The sequence below is a fragment of the Argiope bruennichi genome, chromosome 9, assembly GCF_947563725.1.
Source record: "Argiope bruennichi chromosome 9, qqArgBrue1.1, whole genome shotgun sequence".
Lineage (NCBI taxonomy): Eukaryota > Metazoa > Arthropoda > Arachnida > Araneae > Araneidae > Argiope > Argiope bruennichi.
The window spans coordinates 2,392,790-2,409,391 of NC_079159.1; the positions used below are offsets into that span (position 1 = coordinate 2,392,790).

A 16,602-nucleotide genomic window follows, 5' to 3' on the forward strand; every position below is an offset into this window, starting at 1 on the left:
TGAGAGAAATTTTACTTAATAATAAGACGGCCGGGATTTAATATACGACTTGAATCCTCTCGTTCATTCAAATAACTATGCTATGAATTCAAAAAAAAAAATATTTTAAGAAACTGTTCCTAGTACACCTGAATATAAAAGATTCTTTCATATTTTTGAGTAAAAAAAAAAAAAAAAAAGTAGATAGAGTGGTCTCCTTAAAACATTCTCACATCTTCTTTGATAAAGGTGCGCATAAATTTGTGGTGGACCTTGGATAATGGTGCGAATGTCTGACATGGCAATGACGAACAATAGATATGAAAGAATTATCTTCGCCCTTAATCAAGTATTTTTATTGATATTAAATTGATATTTTTCGCCATCGGTTTTTGGCGCTTCATCCCTGTTACGTGGATAATACAAAAGCAGTCGAAACCCTTTCCTTACTAAATGAAGCCAAATTTTTACATATAATTACAATTGCAGTCACAAGGTTACCTATTAAATTTTATTTATTTAAGTTACTGAACTTTTGAGTTTATATACATGTGAAAGTACCAACCGATGAGCGACTCATTCATTGAGAGATTTTTCCGAATGGGTTGCTCATCTAGATTTTAGATACTAAACCTCAAAACTAAATTTATTTCCCTGCCTTTTCATTTTTTTGTAGTTACTTTTTTCACTTGTATTCGGATAGAAATAATTTTTTATAATAACTTCCACTGGATATGTTTCGATCAAAATTGGATAAAAATCCACACATATGGTATACACACTACATGTCATCCGTCTAGACCAAACCGTCTACCGTGAGTTATTGAGTTCACGGACAGACATCATTCTAAAAATGCGTTTTTAGAATAATTGCATTCAGTACATAGATGTGAAAATGCCGATCCACTCGGGGAGGTCTAAAGGGGAAGACGTTTAAGTGAAGATGTTCTTGACCATTGAAATATTTTCTCTTTAAAAAATGTTTCGCATAATAGAAAGTAATAATACAAAAAAGTTCAACTTTTATATGTAGACGATATAGTAGTTTTACTGTATTATTTAGTGTTCTAGTATAAAGAATGTACTATTTTTACTAAATCTACAGTATGATTTTTATAGACTTGTTTGGTTACTTTATGAGGATGCATTTATTATAAATGAGCGGGTATACTTTCCAATAACGGTGTTATCCCAGAGAAGCCTTGCACGGCATTGACCCACAACAGTACGAAATGGACCTACAACGTTCCCTTTTTTTTTAAAAAAACTTCAATTTAAATTTAACATTTTTACTTAGTCCGTCGCGCGATTTTAGCTATTAACTCTTGTATGTGATTAATAGTAACTGAAAATTTCTATTAGTAAGTTTTTCCAATCGATCGAAACGAAGATCTGGCCTTGACCTACAATTGTATTCACAAGATTATGTATTAAGCTTCTTTCATTTTTGTGTTTCTACGTGATTACGTTTCCATACAGGCGGAACAATCGACTGACAGATGACCAACCTTTCGAGACATTTGTTTCCAAATTTGATCTGAAACTACTTTTTAGATTCTAAATCTATGAAACAAATTTTATGCACTAAACTTTTTTTGTTTTCTAATTATAGTGTTTGTTTTTTTTGTACTCGGACAGATAGATTTTCTTTCAATGAGTTCCGTTCAAAATTTCATAGGAATAGACACATTTTGTGTAAAGCATGTAAGCCTCATTTCATTTGCCCAACTCTAAACGTTAGTGTATTATTTTGCTCCCAGAAGCTCAAACGTCATTTCAAAATTTGGATTTTTGAGCTTAGGAAGGTCTGAAAAGTGAAGATTTTTGAAAATCTCGTGTTTTTAGGGGGTGGGGGGGGCGGGTGGTATGACAATATTTTTTCATTTATATTTAATATACGCGAAATTAAAATTATCATTACAATTCATTGTATGATCATTTAATGTTGGTTTTATTAAGTTATACATTAACATTTGATATGAATTCATTAAAAAAGTTCAAATGTTCTAGTTTTATTTAGTTTTGGACTGCAGTCCTTTTTTAAAAACATGTGACAGAGACGGATTATGAAAGAAGCATAGAGTGAAGGCATCCTTCTATGGTCTGCCCTGTTATCGTCGCGCATTTCTGACGTCACAGATAACCTTTCCCAACCATTTCGAGTTTCGTGTCCCGGCGTTTGGGGGCACGACCTTTTCTGAAGAACAAAAAGGAATCTTTTATCTCCGAATTCCCGCCTTTTTTCTGGGTCGCAACACGGCGCTATCAAAGTAATCATCTAACTGCGCAGCGGTCTTTCTGCTTGCTGTTTATGTCTCTGTAATCTGATGGTGACCGAGGATTTTTGTCCAGCCTCGTCAAAAGCAGTTTATCACGGAAAAACGCTTTCACTTGTTTTGAGTGGGCTTCATTTGTTATTTCAACTCAAATGTATCAAGATTTTCTATTTCCTTGAAATCGATTACATACCTATTATGGCAAGAGTGGATGAAGTTAATTGATACGTTAGCACTAGCTGCGAGATCATAATCAAGTCCGAATTGGAATCGAGAGTCTAATCTTTCAATGGCTGGGGACTTTCGAAACAACGCAGTTCTTCTGAGAGATAAGGGTTGCTTTCATCATGTTGTGATTTGCAGAAGGTGAAATAGTTATGCAAGGAATTCTCTGCATGTTTAAACATTGAAATATTGGGAAAGAGAAAACATTTCTGTCATTGGATGATCGTATATCTCTGCTAATATCTAGCACATAGGAAAACCCAAATAAAATTTGAAAGTTATGATTCTGTGGTAAAAACACGAACCTATTTGATTTTATGAAATTTGATAGAAGTAAGGAACTATTTATTGAAATAGTTATGTACTGAACACATATTTATAGACATTTCATAAGTTTTTTCCCCAAAAATATTTCTATATTCACAGCGCATGGCACGTTTTTAGGTATGGAGGATGTAATTTAAGAATACCGAATACCTTTATATCTACAGTAATAGAAGTAGAATTACCAATAAGATTCTAAAAGTTGAAGAAATTGACATTCCTGGTGTTTCACAAACAGCTGATCGTATTTTAATCGGATTTGATATTGAAATCACGATTATTGTTAAAACACAATCTTTTATTTTACGAGCAAGAATACAAATGAAAAATTACAAAATTCTATTCATAAGATAAAAAAAAGCGTATAGGGCATTTAAGTTTTTGACACATTCAACACGGGTGTAAAATATGCATTTTTTTTTTGTGTGTGTGTGTGTGTGTGTGTGTTCAAAGATGGTGATTATCTTTTTTTTTCGGGGGGGGAGGGGGTATTCAAATGCTGAGGTACTATGTTGTAGCTTAGACGCTTCAATCGTTTAAATACATCAGCCGATAAAGCATAGTGTTAAATGTTGTATTTTTGAAAGAGGTTATTATGGTTTGATAAAGAAGATAACAAATGTCTATTAATCGAAATGGAATTTATTTGCTTTAGTAAAAAGAGACTTATAATTGAGAAAAACAATTTGTTACAATTGAACTGAAAATGTTTAGAAACCTTTCCCAAATCATCTATTAAAAGACTTTATATAGAATAATTTTCGTAAAAAAAAACTTATCAAAGATTATTTTTGTTACTTTAGCGCAATTATATTTAGAACAAGATTTATATAACAGTCTAGATTTGAATAAACAATTTAAAATTTCGAGTTTTAATTTGCGGAGGAATTTATTTAGTATCTTGAAATTATTTGAATTAATATTCATATGGAAATTTATTTACAGTAGTTTTATTTAGAAACCGAAAAAATTAAAAGTTAAGTGAGCGGCTGCTAAATAAATTTCAAATAATATCTAAAAGATTATAATCGTAATAATCATTTTAATCATTCGAGGTTGTTTAGGCTATAGGTTACTGCGATTGAATGATCGGAATTTTTCTGTTTGGCCTTTCAGCTAATGATTATTAGGTCATAAAGAATTTTAAAAAAATTACATTTATTGTTGTGTAAACAATGATAATCAACCGTTAAAAGTAAAAATTCAAACTTTTTATATTTCATCATTAAACTTTTCATAATAATGCATACATTAGTCGCACGTCTTTTTCGTTGTAATGAATGTGTATTCGTACGTTTTATTGGAGTGTTTTCCTATTTCGCGCCGCTTAATTTAATAATGATCATAAGACATCAACTTTGTTAGTTTTTTTAAGATATTTGAAATAATGATTTCAGATTTAGCATTCAAATTTAATGATTCAGCAAAACAAATAAATAAAGATACAAAAGTAAAAAGTTTCAAAGCTGATAAAATATTTCTTAGGAATAACGCCTTCTATTAACCTTGCATTGATATCATCATTTTGTTTAAACTTTCACACCTACAAGTGATTAAAGAAATAAAGTTCAATTCATAATCTAGAAAGCTTTATTACTTAAATAAATTTTTCCATACAGACGAAGATAACTATTCTTTTAGAATAAACAGTTCTCTATATATGCCATATAGTTATTAGAATATAATCTAAAACTTTTCAATAGAAGCTGTGTAAACCTACGCAAAAATGTCCACTTTAATTTTCGTCATTACCTTCAACTTCTGTCCAGGAATAAAAATACTCTTCGAATCCATTTCCGTCGTCTACATAAATCACTTCATCATAGTTTTCTTGTTCCTCTTCGTCGCTTTCAAAATCTGATGATATTTTTGAAGACCACATTCGAGAACCTGATGATGAACTGGATGAACTCATTTTGGAATCATCTGACGCATCTGCAGACCAGCTTTCAGAAGCAGATGACATTGTTGAATATCCCGATTCCATATCTGACGATGATTCCGATCCGTCTTCAAAAATTGTCAATGCATCGGAAGAACCGATTTCATTTTCTGCTGATTCTCTCTTTGATCTCGAAGACGAACTTGAAGACCACATTCCTGATCCTGATGAAGATCTCGATGAACTCTGTTCTGAATCAGATGACATATTGGTAGACCAATCTTCGGAAGCAGATGACATTGTTGAATATCCCGATTCCAAATCCGACGACGATTTGTCTTCAGAAACTATCGATTCATCGAAAGAATCGATTTCATTTCCCGCTGATTCTCTCTCTGAACTCGAAGATGAACTTGAAGACCACATTCCTGATCCTGATGAAGATCTCGATGAATTCTGTTCAGAATCAGATGACATATTAGTAGACCAATTTTCAGAATCAGATGACATTGTTGAATATCCCGATTCCGAATCCGACGACGATTTGTCTTCAGAAACTATCAATTCATCGAAAGAATCGATTTCATTTTCCGCTGATTCTCTTTCTGATCTCGAAGATGAACCTGAAGACCACATTCCTGATTCTGATGAAGATCTCGAAGAGCTCTTTTCAGAATCAGAGGACATATCGGAAGACCCTTCTGTAGCAATTGTTGCCATCGATGAATATTCTGCTTCCAATTCCTCTGAGGAATTTTTCTCGGAATCGATTTCATTGCCAGATTCACTATCTGAAAACCAGCTTTCGGAACTTGATGACCTCTTTCGGATATTAGAAGATTGGCTTGTCGAACTTGATTCGGAAGATTGTGTTTCTGAAATTGATGAAAAGCTTTCTTCTGAATATGACGATTCAACTGAAGAGTCATTTTCACTACCTGGCACTATCGTATTTCCAGGTTCTGGTTGAGAATCTTCAGCTGAAAAAAATTTAGGATAAATGTAGTTATTTAAAAATTAAAAATTCATTCGGTATTTTTCGGCAATGATTTCAAAAGTAAAAACTAAACTCACGAGAGAGGATATGTTCACAATATACAATAGAGTTTCACTAACAACATTGGTTATTATAAAATGTGAGATAGCCTCAGTGACAAATCAGAGTTGGAAGATTATCGATTTAATTCTTATTTTAACAAATATTTAACGAATATGTGTATCGTGTGAATATTAATTCTGTTATCCTCAATTACAAATCTCACGTTAGGGAGGCTAGGAGTTTTGAAAAGTGATGAAGAAGAAGAAGTCAAACGCATTAGCATAACATTTATCAAATATTTAACGATCATTTTTAACACATAATGTGGCAGGCCAAAAGAAATCATAAATTATACACACCAAATAGCAAAACTGAATCGGTTATTTACTGAATTTATAAAAAAATCATGCTCGGATTTCAATATTTCAGTAGGAATTTCATTTTAAGTTGAAAGAAGATTAACAAAAAGGATTATTACAGTTTTAAGATGAATTTTTTGAAACATTTGGTAAAATTATTCAATTTGAAATGACTTTTAGTTCATATGATATTTTTGTTCCGATTCAATCAAATGATGAAACTAAATTTATGACAAAAGTCATTATAGAAGGAAAGAATGATTATAGTCAATGTTTATATTTTATAACTATTTTACCTCTCTAAATGAAAAAAAAGGCTTGAAATTTCTAACTAAGATTATAATAACTTAATTTAAAATAAATAAAGTAATTAAATGTAAACTTAATTTAAAGTTATATTATTAATGATAAAATTAAGTGGCCTTTATTTTCCTGAAAATTCTGCTAAGGAGAATCAAGATTCTAGAGACAAAAACCACTTTTATACTATTTAATTTCAGCCGACCCTCTTCCAATAACTGCCTTCAGATTTTCAAGACATTGCGATTTTATTTAAGAATACCAGAGTTTACCTAAACCTAAAAAACGAAAAGAAAATTTCTTCATAAGTAAAAGAAACCTTAATTGAAGTATTTAACGAATAGGCTTTTTTAAGCATTTAAATGTTATTCGTCAATAAAACTTCGGGCATCAAACGAGTGCCGAAAATAAACACTTCATTTCCTTCTTTCTTTTAAATAGTATCACAAATACAAAATTTTGCAAAAATCTATTTTTTCATATTAGTTTTACCATACATCACATCATTCCCATCAATATTTGTATAAATTATTAAATTATATGTGTTATAGTTATTTCATAAAATAAAAAATTAAGAATTACACTCTCCTTGCTTTTTATTACCAAGTACATTAATAATATGAAAATTGTAGTTAATTTTTTCTGTCATTTTTTTCTGTTGTAATAAAATCTAAATTACCCAATCTTTCTTGGAACGTAAACATTCATAAATACGAATTAATTATTTTTACAAAGTAAGAAATAAAAAACGAAGTTCAGTATGACCATATCTGTCGTAACACACTTCAGATCTCGCGATACACTAAAGGAAAATTGAAATTCAGCCACAAGCCTGAATAGGCCAGCACAAAAAGCAAGAAAATGAGAAATTATCATCCTTTTCCCACATACATTCTGAAATGTTCACGCACATACAAACACAAAATACGTAAGCGGATATACTTCGTTTTCCGCTTTTAGAAAATGGTAGCAAAATAGCAAAGATTACCGACGCAAATACTAAACATTATAAACTTTTTTTATTGATCTGAATTATATTTTAACTACCGCCATTTCTTTGTTGCCAATTATTGTCATTGGATGGGAAAAAGTGAATCTTACAATGAATTCAGGTTCAATCCCGTTCGTATATGCGGCAGAACCGGAACTCGCCAAGAAAATCTTTCACTGCAATAAAACGCTCAGAGAGAATCTTTGTTCCATGTACATTGAATATGAATAATTGTCAACCAGTTAACAAAACAATGGCGTTTTAAAGTCATTTAGAATCGTGGAGACATTCAAAATTCCTTATCCTTAATCTCCGTAAACATATTTCAAAACAACAACAACAACAAAAATCTTTCTACTTACGAGGATTAGATGCAGGACATTTATCTTGAGGAATGCACACTCCGCTGTCGTCCCTGAAGTAGCCACTCTTGCAGTCGCAGCCAGATTCGCAGCTTTTCAACTTGCAATTGCCCCGGATGCCGCACGTGTTGCACCACTTCGGTTTCGCGCAAGACACTATCTCTTCATTCTCGCCGCTACATTCTAGAAGAGGGAGGAGAAAAAAAAGCGTTTTAACGAATCTGTAATACAGCCAACCTGCCACGTTCATCTGATTGCAAGAGAGGGAGATTGCAAGAAGAGATTTTTAATGGATGCGAATGAGCTCTGCACTTAAGTGTCCGTTTGGCACCGAGCACGAAAGTTCTGGATGTTTCGAAAAGTATGACCCTATTTCTATTAGGAACGGAGATGAGGTGGTTCTTCTGGTTAATTCTATGCATGACCACACCTTGTGGGTGGACTGTAAAAGGCGGAATTAATTCTCTCTTTGGAGTGATGAGTGCAGAGCGAGTAAAGGATTATTACTTTTCCTATTTAGCGGTTCTCCCTGCTTGTGTTTCTAGGGGCTGCAAGCGCTATTCTTTACAAAAAGTATATTTTATGCCTGTATTCCGCAATTTTGAAATATTCATGGAATAAAGCATAGTTTTCAGTCATCTAGAATGCTGAGCTTGTTTCACTGTGCGCCCAATAGACGATGTCCATAGCCAAAATTCATTTGTCCTGATCATAAAAAATAGCCAGAGAATATGATTTATGCAGTTCTTTTGTTACAAACGTTTTCTATTTCATTTGTTCATTTTTAATCATTATATTCGAAGCGATATTCTATATTGCTTTTTCACGAAGCATTGTTACTTTTCAATGATATTCGTAGTTTTTTTATCAGTACTTACCTGCATTTACATTATTATGCAGTAACCGCTTAGTGGTATAACAAGCAAACTTTTTTTTATTCTTTTTGGGCACGATTTTTTAAAGGAATGAATGCTCTCATAAATTTATATTCTGCGGCTTCCCATATATTTTTGCAATCGGAAATGCCAAACTGTAAAAGAAGGTTTCGCATTCCAGCACTGCAATTTTACTTATTTGTTTCAGCTATGTCTCGAATATGATCTTAACACGACTGTTACAAATGGTGAACAAAAACTATGTTAAAATTTAAAAAATTCATAATAACTGGAAAAATAACTTAAATAAAAAACAAGTTTGCACGATTAGTATTCCCAGATAGCGGGAATGTTTTTAAGGTAGGTTTAAAAAAAATCAAAAACAATCAACAGATATCGCTGATGTACACAAATAAAGAAGAAGTGCGCAAATAATGAAAAGAATTATACTGCTGTAATAATCGTTTATTACAGCAGTATGAAGTCCACAAGACCACCTCCAGCGGGGGTAATGTATTGCAGGCGAGTCAACGATTTCAGATTGTGCAGAGTAGGACAGCGTCTGCAATTCCGACGATTCGATGGTCGGACCAATACGGTCGGAACTTCAAGTATCACCATTCGCAGAAATCTGCCGTTGTCGAATCTGGGGCCAGTGTAGAACAAGGGAACCTGCAATTTATTTTAACATCTTCGTCGTTCCCAAACATCCGTATCAAAAATGCCCGCAGTAGCAATATGACTATTTGCTCTATTTTGTATAAACGTTGCGCCAGAAAGTGCATCTCGCTCAAAAGTAAACGTTCGCGTCGAATGCGATATGGTGGCCTGCGGTGGTGGTCCTGTGGAATAAACGATTTAGAAGCATTCTGTTCGTTATTTCTGTATCTCTTCTTTGACTTCACTACACTAGCGTCACCTATCGGCTGTTTAATGAGATTTTTTTTTCTTTCCTGCTCCAAGAAATTCCTTTGACTTGGAGATATTAACTCTGCATACCGTTTTTCATTATTTTTGTTCACTTTTTATGAATTATTAAACTTTTTACGGATTTTTCTTTTGCTCACTCTATATTAGTTCCACTTTTTGATCATATATAGCGGCTGATTCTAGTATATCTAACCTTTTTCGAAATGTTACTTTCAGTCCCTTAAATGTTTTTAGAACCCTTAAGTTTAATTAATAATTTATTCATGAATTACTGCTCTAAATCTTCGCCATTTGCATTAAATCTAATAAATTTATTAAGTGAAATAAAATCTTTTTTAGTGAGAAGAAGTTAAATATTCCGTCGAAAACAAGAAAGTGATGGATATTATGCTTAAATTTACATTGAAGAAATGGATAAAAACCATAAGAGAATGTGCGACAATAAACTTTATGTCACCGTAAAACATTTTTTAAATGTTAAGATGATTTGAGAATATTTTAATGCAATGATTTGTTAAAAAATTGTGGTGGAAAAGTTATTAATATTTCAACCCTCATTTCATATCTTTCAAGGGATTGTAAAAAAAATTAACAGCGCCTTAAATCTTTCCTGAGTGTTAAGAAAGGCAAATTTATTTCGGATCTGTTAAGAATGCACAGCTACATAAATATCAAGCAAACTTACTTTTTCAACTATATGTACATACAGGTTTCTTTTATTTTATTCAAATGGTTGTAATTTCTTTTGAGGCATTTTTAAAGCTTAAATGTTATTTAAATTTCATAAGAATGCATTTTAGAGTTGTCGTTCAGTTAATTTGCTACAAATATTAGTTGTGCTTATTTTCAACTAATTACCCTGTGCAAAACTTAATTTTCCTTAGATTCCTAATAAAATTTATTTAAGACTGAAATTTGGATAGAAAAATTTTATTAAACGAATATTTGTCCTTTTTATAGCGCACAAGAATATCTCTATAATGTTTTCGCGACATTGAAAAGCAATTATTTTCTAGCTACTTGCAGTCTTTCGTGGTAATGTAAATTCACTTTATTGTTCCTAATGCAAACAATTCAGATGATAGTCTGAAACTTTCTGCTTCAGCTTTCAGTGATTGAAGAAAATCACGAAATTAAATATATGGAAGAAAGGGTTGAATTTCCTAGCAATAATGAAAAATATTGTTCACAATTATCGTAACAACATCATTAAAAATTTAACTACCAAACTGTCTAAAAACTAATTATGTGAAATTATATCATCAGAAGTTATCATCAAAAACTGCATAGAATCAACTTATTTTAACTTAAAGTTTCTAGAAGCAGTCGATCCAACCAGTCCTACCCTCTAGTGTTAAATTTGATAGCTCGAGATCCAACGGTCTAGCCTGTAGAGTGCTTACCCACACACATTCAATTTCCTTCATTATTATCTTCCATTATTGTTAACATTTAGAAGAACTCAAAAGGGACTTTTATTCAATATAATTTAATTCCTTCGTTTTACTTTTTCTTCACATATAACTTGAAACTATTTTTTTGAAAAAATGTTTGTTAAAAAATTCATGAGCATGAAGTTACTAAAAGAGAATTAAAAGCAAAAAATATTCCTGGCAAGCCTGATGATCGCCAAAAATGATTCGTAGGGGATAAATTCTCAATGCCAGTACTTACGAGGTGTGTCTCCGGGACATTTATCTTGAGGAATACACACTCCGTTGTCGTCCCTGTAATAGCCACTCTTGCAGTCGCAACCAGATTCGCATTCTTTCAACTTGCAATTGCCCCGGATGCCGCACGTATTGCACCATTTCGGTTTCGCGCAAGACACTATTTCTTCATTCTCGCCGCTACATTCTATACAGGGAAGAAAAAACGTTGTAACGAATCTGTAATATAGCCAACATGTCATGTTAAACTTATTCCAAAAGAGAGAGAGAGAGAGAGAGAGAGAGAGAGAGAGAGATCTACAGTGATTCTCAATGGATGCCGAATGACTTCTGTCCATTTGGCAACCAAAACGAAAGTTCTGGATATTTCAAGATTTTTGACTCCGTTTCTCTTAAGAATCGAGATTATGTGATTCTTCTGGATAATTCTAAGCATGGTCACATCTTGTAGGAGACAGAATTAATTCTCTCTTTGGAGTGATGATTGCAGAGCGAGTTAAGGATTATTAATTTTCCTATTTAGCGATTTATTCCCTGCTAGTGTTACTACTGTCTGCAAGTGCTATTCATTACAAAAATACATTTTAGTTGTATTTAATACCTGCATTCCCTAATTTTAAAATATTCCTGGAATAAAGTATAATTTTCAGTAATTCAGCATGCTGCGCTTGTTTCTCCGTACACCCAGTAGACGATTTCCGTAGCCAAAAAAAATGTAAGAAACATATGTTTCAAATTTATTTCGAATCTTATTTTATACAAATGACTGCAATTGGTTTTAGGGACATTTTAAAGCTTAACTGTTATTTAAATTTCATAAAAATATGTTACATTTTTCTAAAGTTTCGTCACATTCCTAAACAGTCGCCGATCAGCTAGTTCTCTAAAAAAATATGTTGTGCTAAGTTTCAATTAAATACGTTATGCATAACTTAATATTTCCTGAGATTCATACTAAAATATATTTAAGCTTGAAATTGCGATAGGCAAATTTTAATAACCTAATATCTTTCTTGTTTATAGTACACATGAACATCCCTATAATGTCTCGGCGACATTGAAAAGTAACCATTTTCTAGCTTTAAGCAGTCTTTAGCGGTATTGTTAATTCATTTTATAGTTCCTCATGTAAACAATTCAGATAATAGTTTGAAACTTTCTACTTCAGCTTTCAATAATGGAAAAAAATAACAAAATTAAATATTTAGTGAAAACGGATTTAATTTCTTTGCAATAATGCAAAATATTGTTAGAAATTATTCAAACAATATTGTTAAAAATTGAATTGAAAACTTTATAAAAATTAATTTTATGCAGTTCATATCCTCAGGCGTATTCACCCAAATTGCATAAAAATTATTTTTTAGTTATTTAAAATTTTCTAGAAGCAATTTCTCCAAATAGTCCTACCCTCTAAAGACCATTTGTGTCAAATGTGGTAGCTCTAGAAGCTGCACAACGATTCTCCATATACATTCCTTTTCCTTTATTATTAGCGTTCTTTATTGTTAACATTTTGAAGAACTCGGAAGGAGCCACCTGACTTGAAGAGGAACATTTATTCATTATAATTTAATTTCTTCATTTTACTTGTTTTTTAAATACTCATTAATATACTTTTTAAATTATTTCTTTGAAAAACTGTTAAAAGAGTCATGGGCATAAAGTTACGAATTAGATATTTAGTTGAATATAAATACAACCAATATTATCAACCAACCAACATAAAGCAGCTGATTGCCAAAAATGGTTCGTAGGTGGTAAATTCTCAATGCCAGTACTTACGAGGTGTTGCTCCAGGACATTGGTCCTGGGGAATGCACGTCCCGCTGTCGTCCCTGTAGTAGCCACTTTTGCAATCGCAGCCAGCTTCGCACCTTTTCAACTTACAATTGCCTCGGATGAGGCATGTGTTGCAAGTCTTGGGTTTGGCACAGGGCACCACCTCCTCGTTCATGCCATCGCATTCTGGAAATCATGCATTTTGTCATTTTTATATAAATGAGGTTTTGTATTTAATCTCATGCTTCTCTTTTGATTCATTTTAAACGCACAAAAATATTTTTTTGTTTTGAAATTATTATTATTATTATTATTATTTAATGAACTGCAAATAATTTTTTGTTTCAAGCGAGTAAGCAACTAACTAAGAACGATTAAAACAGTTTTATTTCAAAAATAATTCAAGGAAAAAGTCTCACAAGACCTCAACAAGCGAGCAATCGGTTCAAATTTAATTACACATTATAAAATTTGTTAAAAGATGTGCTTATAAAAATGTTATGTATAGGGTAATTATAATTAAAGTTACGATTTCAAAAATCGATAATTTTAAAACTACTGGTCAGAATGTCTTGATATTTAAGTATAAAAATCGTGAGGCAATGGAATTTTGTTTGGCGAAAGAAAAAAAATAGCTCCTAAATGTGCCTATAGATAGCACGGTCAAGGTTCACATTGTCGAGAGATATGCGAATTACTTACACGTGACATGAGCACTGTAGACATTAGCTGCAATAAAAATGTAGAGCACCAGCTCTTTTCCTGAATGCTTCATCATTACTCTGACTATGAAGGATCGCGCTGTGCTCTAGAAGCTTTTTTATAAGAGCGATGACTGTCCACTTACAGCTATCAGGAAGTTTCAGACATTAAAATCCATAAAATCGGGTCCACTAAACACAAATGATATGCGAAAAATGATTTCTAAATTCGAAGAGATCAGTTCATTTGGCGTGAAACGAGGTAGAGGAAGGAAACCAGTTTCGGCTACGCAGTGAAAAGCACAATAATCGATCATTATTAAACTAGAAATGATAAACAAGAAATTTTGAAACTTCAGTTTCGAATTTTATAGTGTGATATAACTTGTGCTTACACGTGATAGATAGCAACGACTAATCACCCTTGAAAGCATGATAGTGAGTAAAGTTATAAAACATTAAAGCAAAAGTAAATACTTTAGATTGATGGAAATCAAGAAGGGAAAGAAAACAACAATTTAATGTGAGAAAAATATTTGTGTTTAAATTACAGAAATTTCTAAAAATATAATCCCCAATATTATTCCAAGTTTCTCTATATGAACTTAACACCCCTCGGACATTGGCGAAAGAGATTTCAGCACATGATTCTCATCAAAATCACCGAGATAGTTGTTTTAGAGGGACTCTTTACATGGTACTTAAAAAATCAAAGCAAAATATCAGGTGATTGTACTGACCTCTCGATGGATTGAGAAGTGACCTCAATTAAACCACACAAGACATTATAGAATAATTTATATTTATCTATTCGTGTTTTATCATCCTTAAAGTTTGTACTGAAAGTTTTAGAAAGCTTACACTTCATCATTATTCATAAATAAGATCATTTCATAAAAAAAGCACCTTTCATAAATAAGGGATAATTTCATAAATAAGAAGGCGTGTTACTTGATAATATTTCTAATTTTAAATTCTACAAAAGGATAATTATTTTGAAATAAACGGAAATTCATTTAAAAAAGCAGTACTCTCTTATCCTCTATAATTTGTTGCATTGCTAAGGATTTGCTTTTATGTGAATACATCATTTTATTAATAAGCTTAATTAAAATGAATGGCTTTTTTCATATTTATAACAGTAGTATTCCTGTTAACCTTAAAAAAAAACTTTTTTTTTTAAATAAAAACAATCAGGAATTTTTATCAATTAACAAAATGAGCGATGGCATTAGTATTATTCTGAAGTAATGATTTCAGTAGCATAAAGAAAACAATGACTCACTTTTGTCGATTCCTGGTTTGTTGTCCGGTTTTGAGCCAGGACTTCCATTAGATCCCTCTTCTGTGCTTTTTGATTCATCATCTAAGAAAAGTGAAAGCATACATGTTTTAAAAAACGGTGCAGTTGCAACTAAGCATAAATTAGCATGATAATACTTTATCCACCAACCGTCGCATTCATCGGCTTCGACACACTTCCCCTGGCTGCTCAGCAGCAGACCTTTCTTGCAGAAGCAACCGGATTCGCAAACTGCTGGACATACTCCTTTCCTAGTGGCGCACGAATTCCTGCACCTCTGGAAGCAATCATAATACTCCTCGTCCGATCTGCACTGAGGTTTTCCACTGTTCTTCGCCTTGCAGAGTTCTTTTCGGACGCACTTTTCATCTTCTCTCATGACCAGCCCTTCCTTGCAGAAGCATCCGGATTTGCAGACAGCTGCACAAGCATCTGGAGGATTGCACCGGTTCTGGCAGTCAGGCATACACTCGTAGTATTTTTGGTTCAACGGACAAGCTACAGAAAGAACAATGGGAGGAAATCAGATTTGACTTTTGCCATTTTCGAAAACTGTAAATTTGACGCCAGATTGCAAACTGCATTTCATAAATTTCATTAATTTTTATATATACAAAGGAAGTTGTTTTATCCAGAGATTACGGTAAGGTCCATTGATCTAGTTTTATAAAGATAAAATTTTAAAGCAGAGCCAGATTATTTCATTTAAAAATGGAGGAATGACGTTTCAAACTCTTACAAAGAATTATTTATTTAAATTACGTGCTTGTTTTCTTACGAGAATCAACTTATGCTTTAAAATAAATCTTTCAAACGTCACCCATAATTGTAACTTTCGATTAATCATACTGTCATGTTTATTTCGAAATGGATAGGTCAGATTTGCTGAATCATTTTATTATGCAAAATATTTGGTAAAGTTAGCAACATTTGCTCTCAAATTGTGATATATGGTTGTTGTATGTTGTAACACTATATATCATGCATCGGTAGTGATTCCAGTTGTTAAATCGAAATTCCACATGATGAATGTGCATCTGATTTGGTATAATAGTGACAGAATTCATAACTTGAATTCTTTATTAGAAGTGACACAAAATTTCATAAAGTTAGCTATTAATGTAAATATGATTCGTTTAAACTGCATTCATATACAATATATTCAGGGATTTAAAGAATTTTTATTTGAATTGCGAACTCAGAAGAAAATATAACAAAAGAAAATCTGGATAAAAAATTATCTGAGTTTATTATAAATAAAGGGAATAATTAGGGTATTGGCAATGCAATTGATAAATTGTTTCATTACAAATCAAACCCGAAGAATTATTCGAAATCTAGGTCCCTTCTCTCGATTTTCTTATATACATTTACAATAACGTGTTTTATTTTGATTCGTAGCAAAATGAAAAAAAAAAAATCGAGTTTAAATTTTGGATCTCTTTTCTTTGACAGAATGATTACAACAATTTACATACATACGATTTTGATGACAAGATTACAAGAAAAAAATCAATAGTCAACAATTTATATTATTATAATTTTGAAGTACCGAGTTCTCAAACCCAAGAATACATAAACAAACAGACAATCAAATCATTGAT

At 32.2% G+C, this 16,602-nt stretch overlaps 1 protein-coding gene across 12 annotated transcripts in view; it reads right to left on the bottom strand.

Moving 5' to 3' along the window:
* Window positions 1-4,376: 4,376 nt before the first annotated feature.
* The window catches only part of LOC129983646 (zonadhesin-like), a 143,765-nt gene continuing 131,539 nt past the window's right edge, over window positions 4,377-16,602 (bottom strand). For 11 of the 12 annotated variants that reach the window (XM_056093202.1, XM_056093206.1, XM_056093199.1 and 8 more), the window contains 6 exons: window positions 15,149-15,496; window positions 14,981-15,061; window positions 12,998-13,180; window positions 11,217-11,399; window positions 7,738-7,920; window positions 4,377-5,666 (listed from right to left, as the gene is read on the bottom strand). In XM_056093202.1, the coding sequence (XP_055949177.1) occupies window positions 4,540-5,666; window positions 7,738-7,920; window positions 11,217-11,399; window positions 12,998-13,180; window positions 14,981-15,061; window positions 15,149-15,496 (2,105 nt within the window). In that variant the 3' untranslated portion in view covers window positions 4,377-4,539. The remainder of the gene's footprint in view (window positions 5,667-7,737; window positions 7,921-11,216; window positions 11,400-12,997; window positions 13,181-14,980; window positions 15,062-15,148; window positions 15,497-16,602) is intronic. The other variant, XM_056093198.1, reaches the window with a different exon arrangement.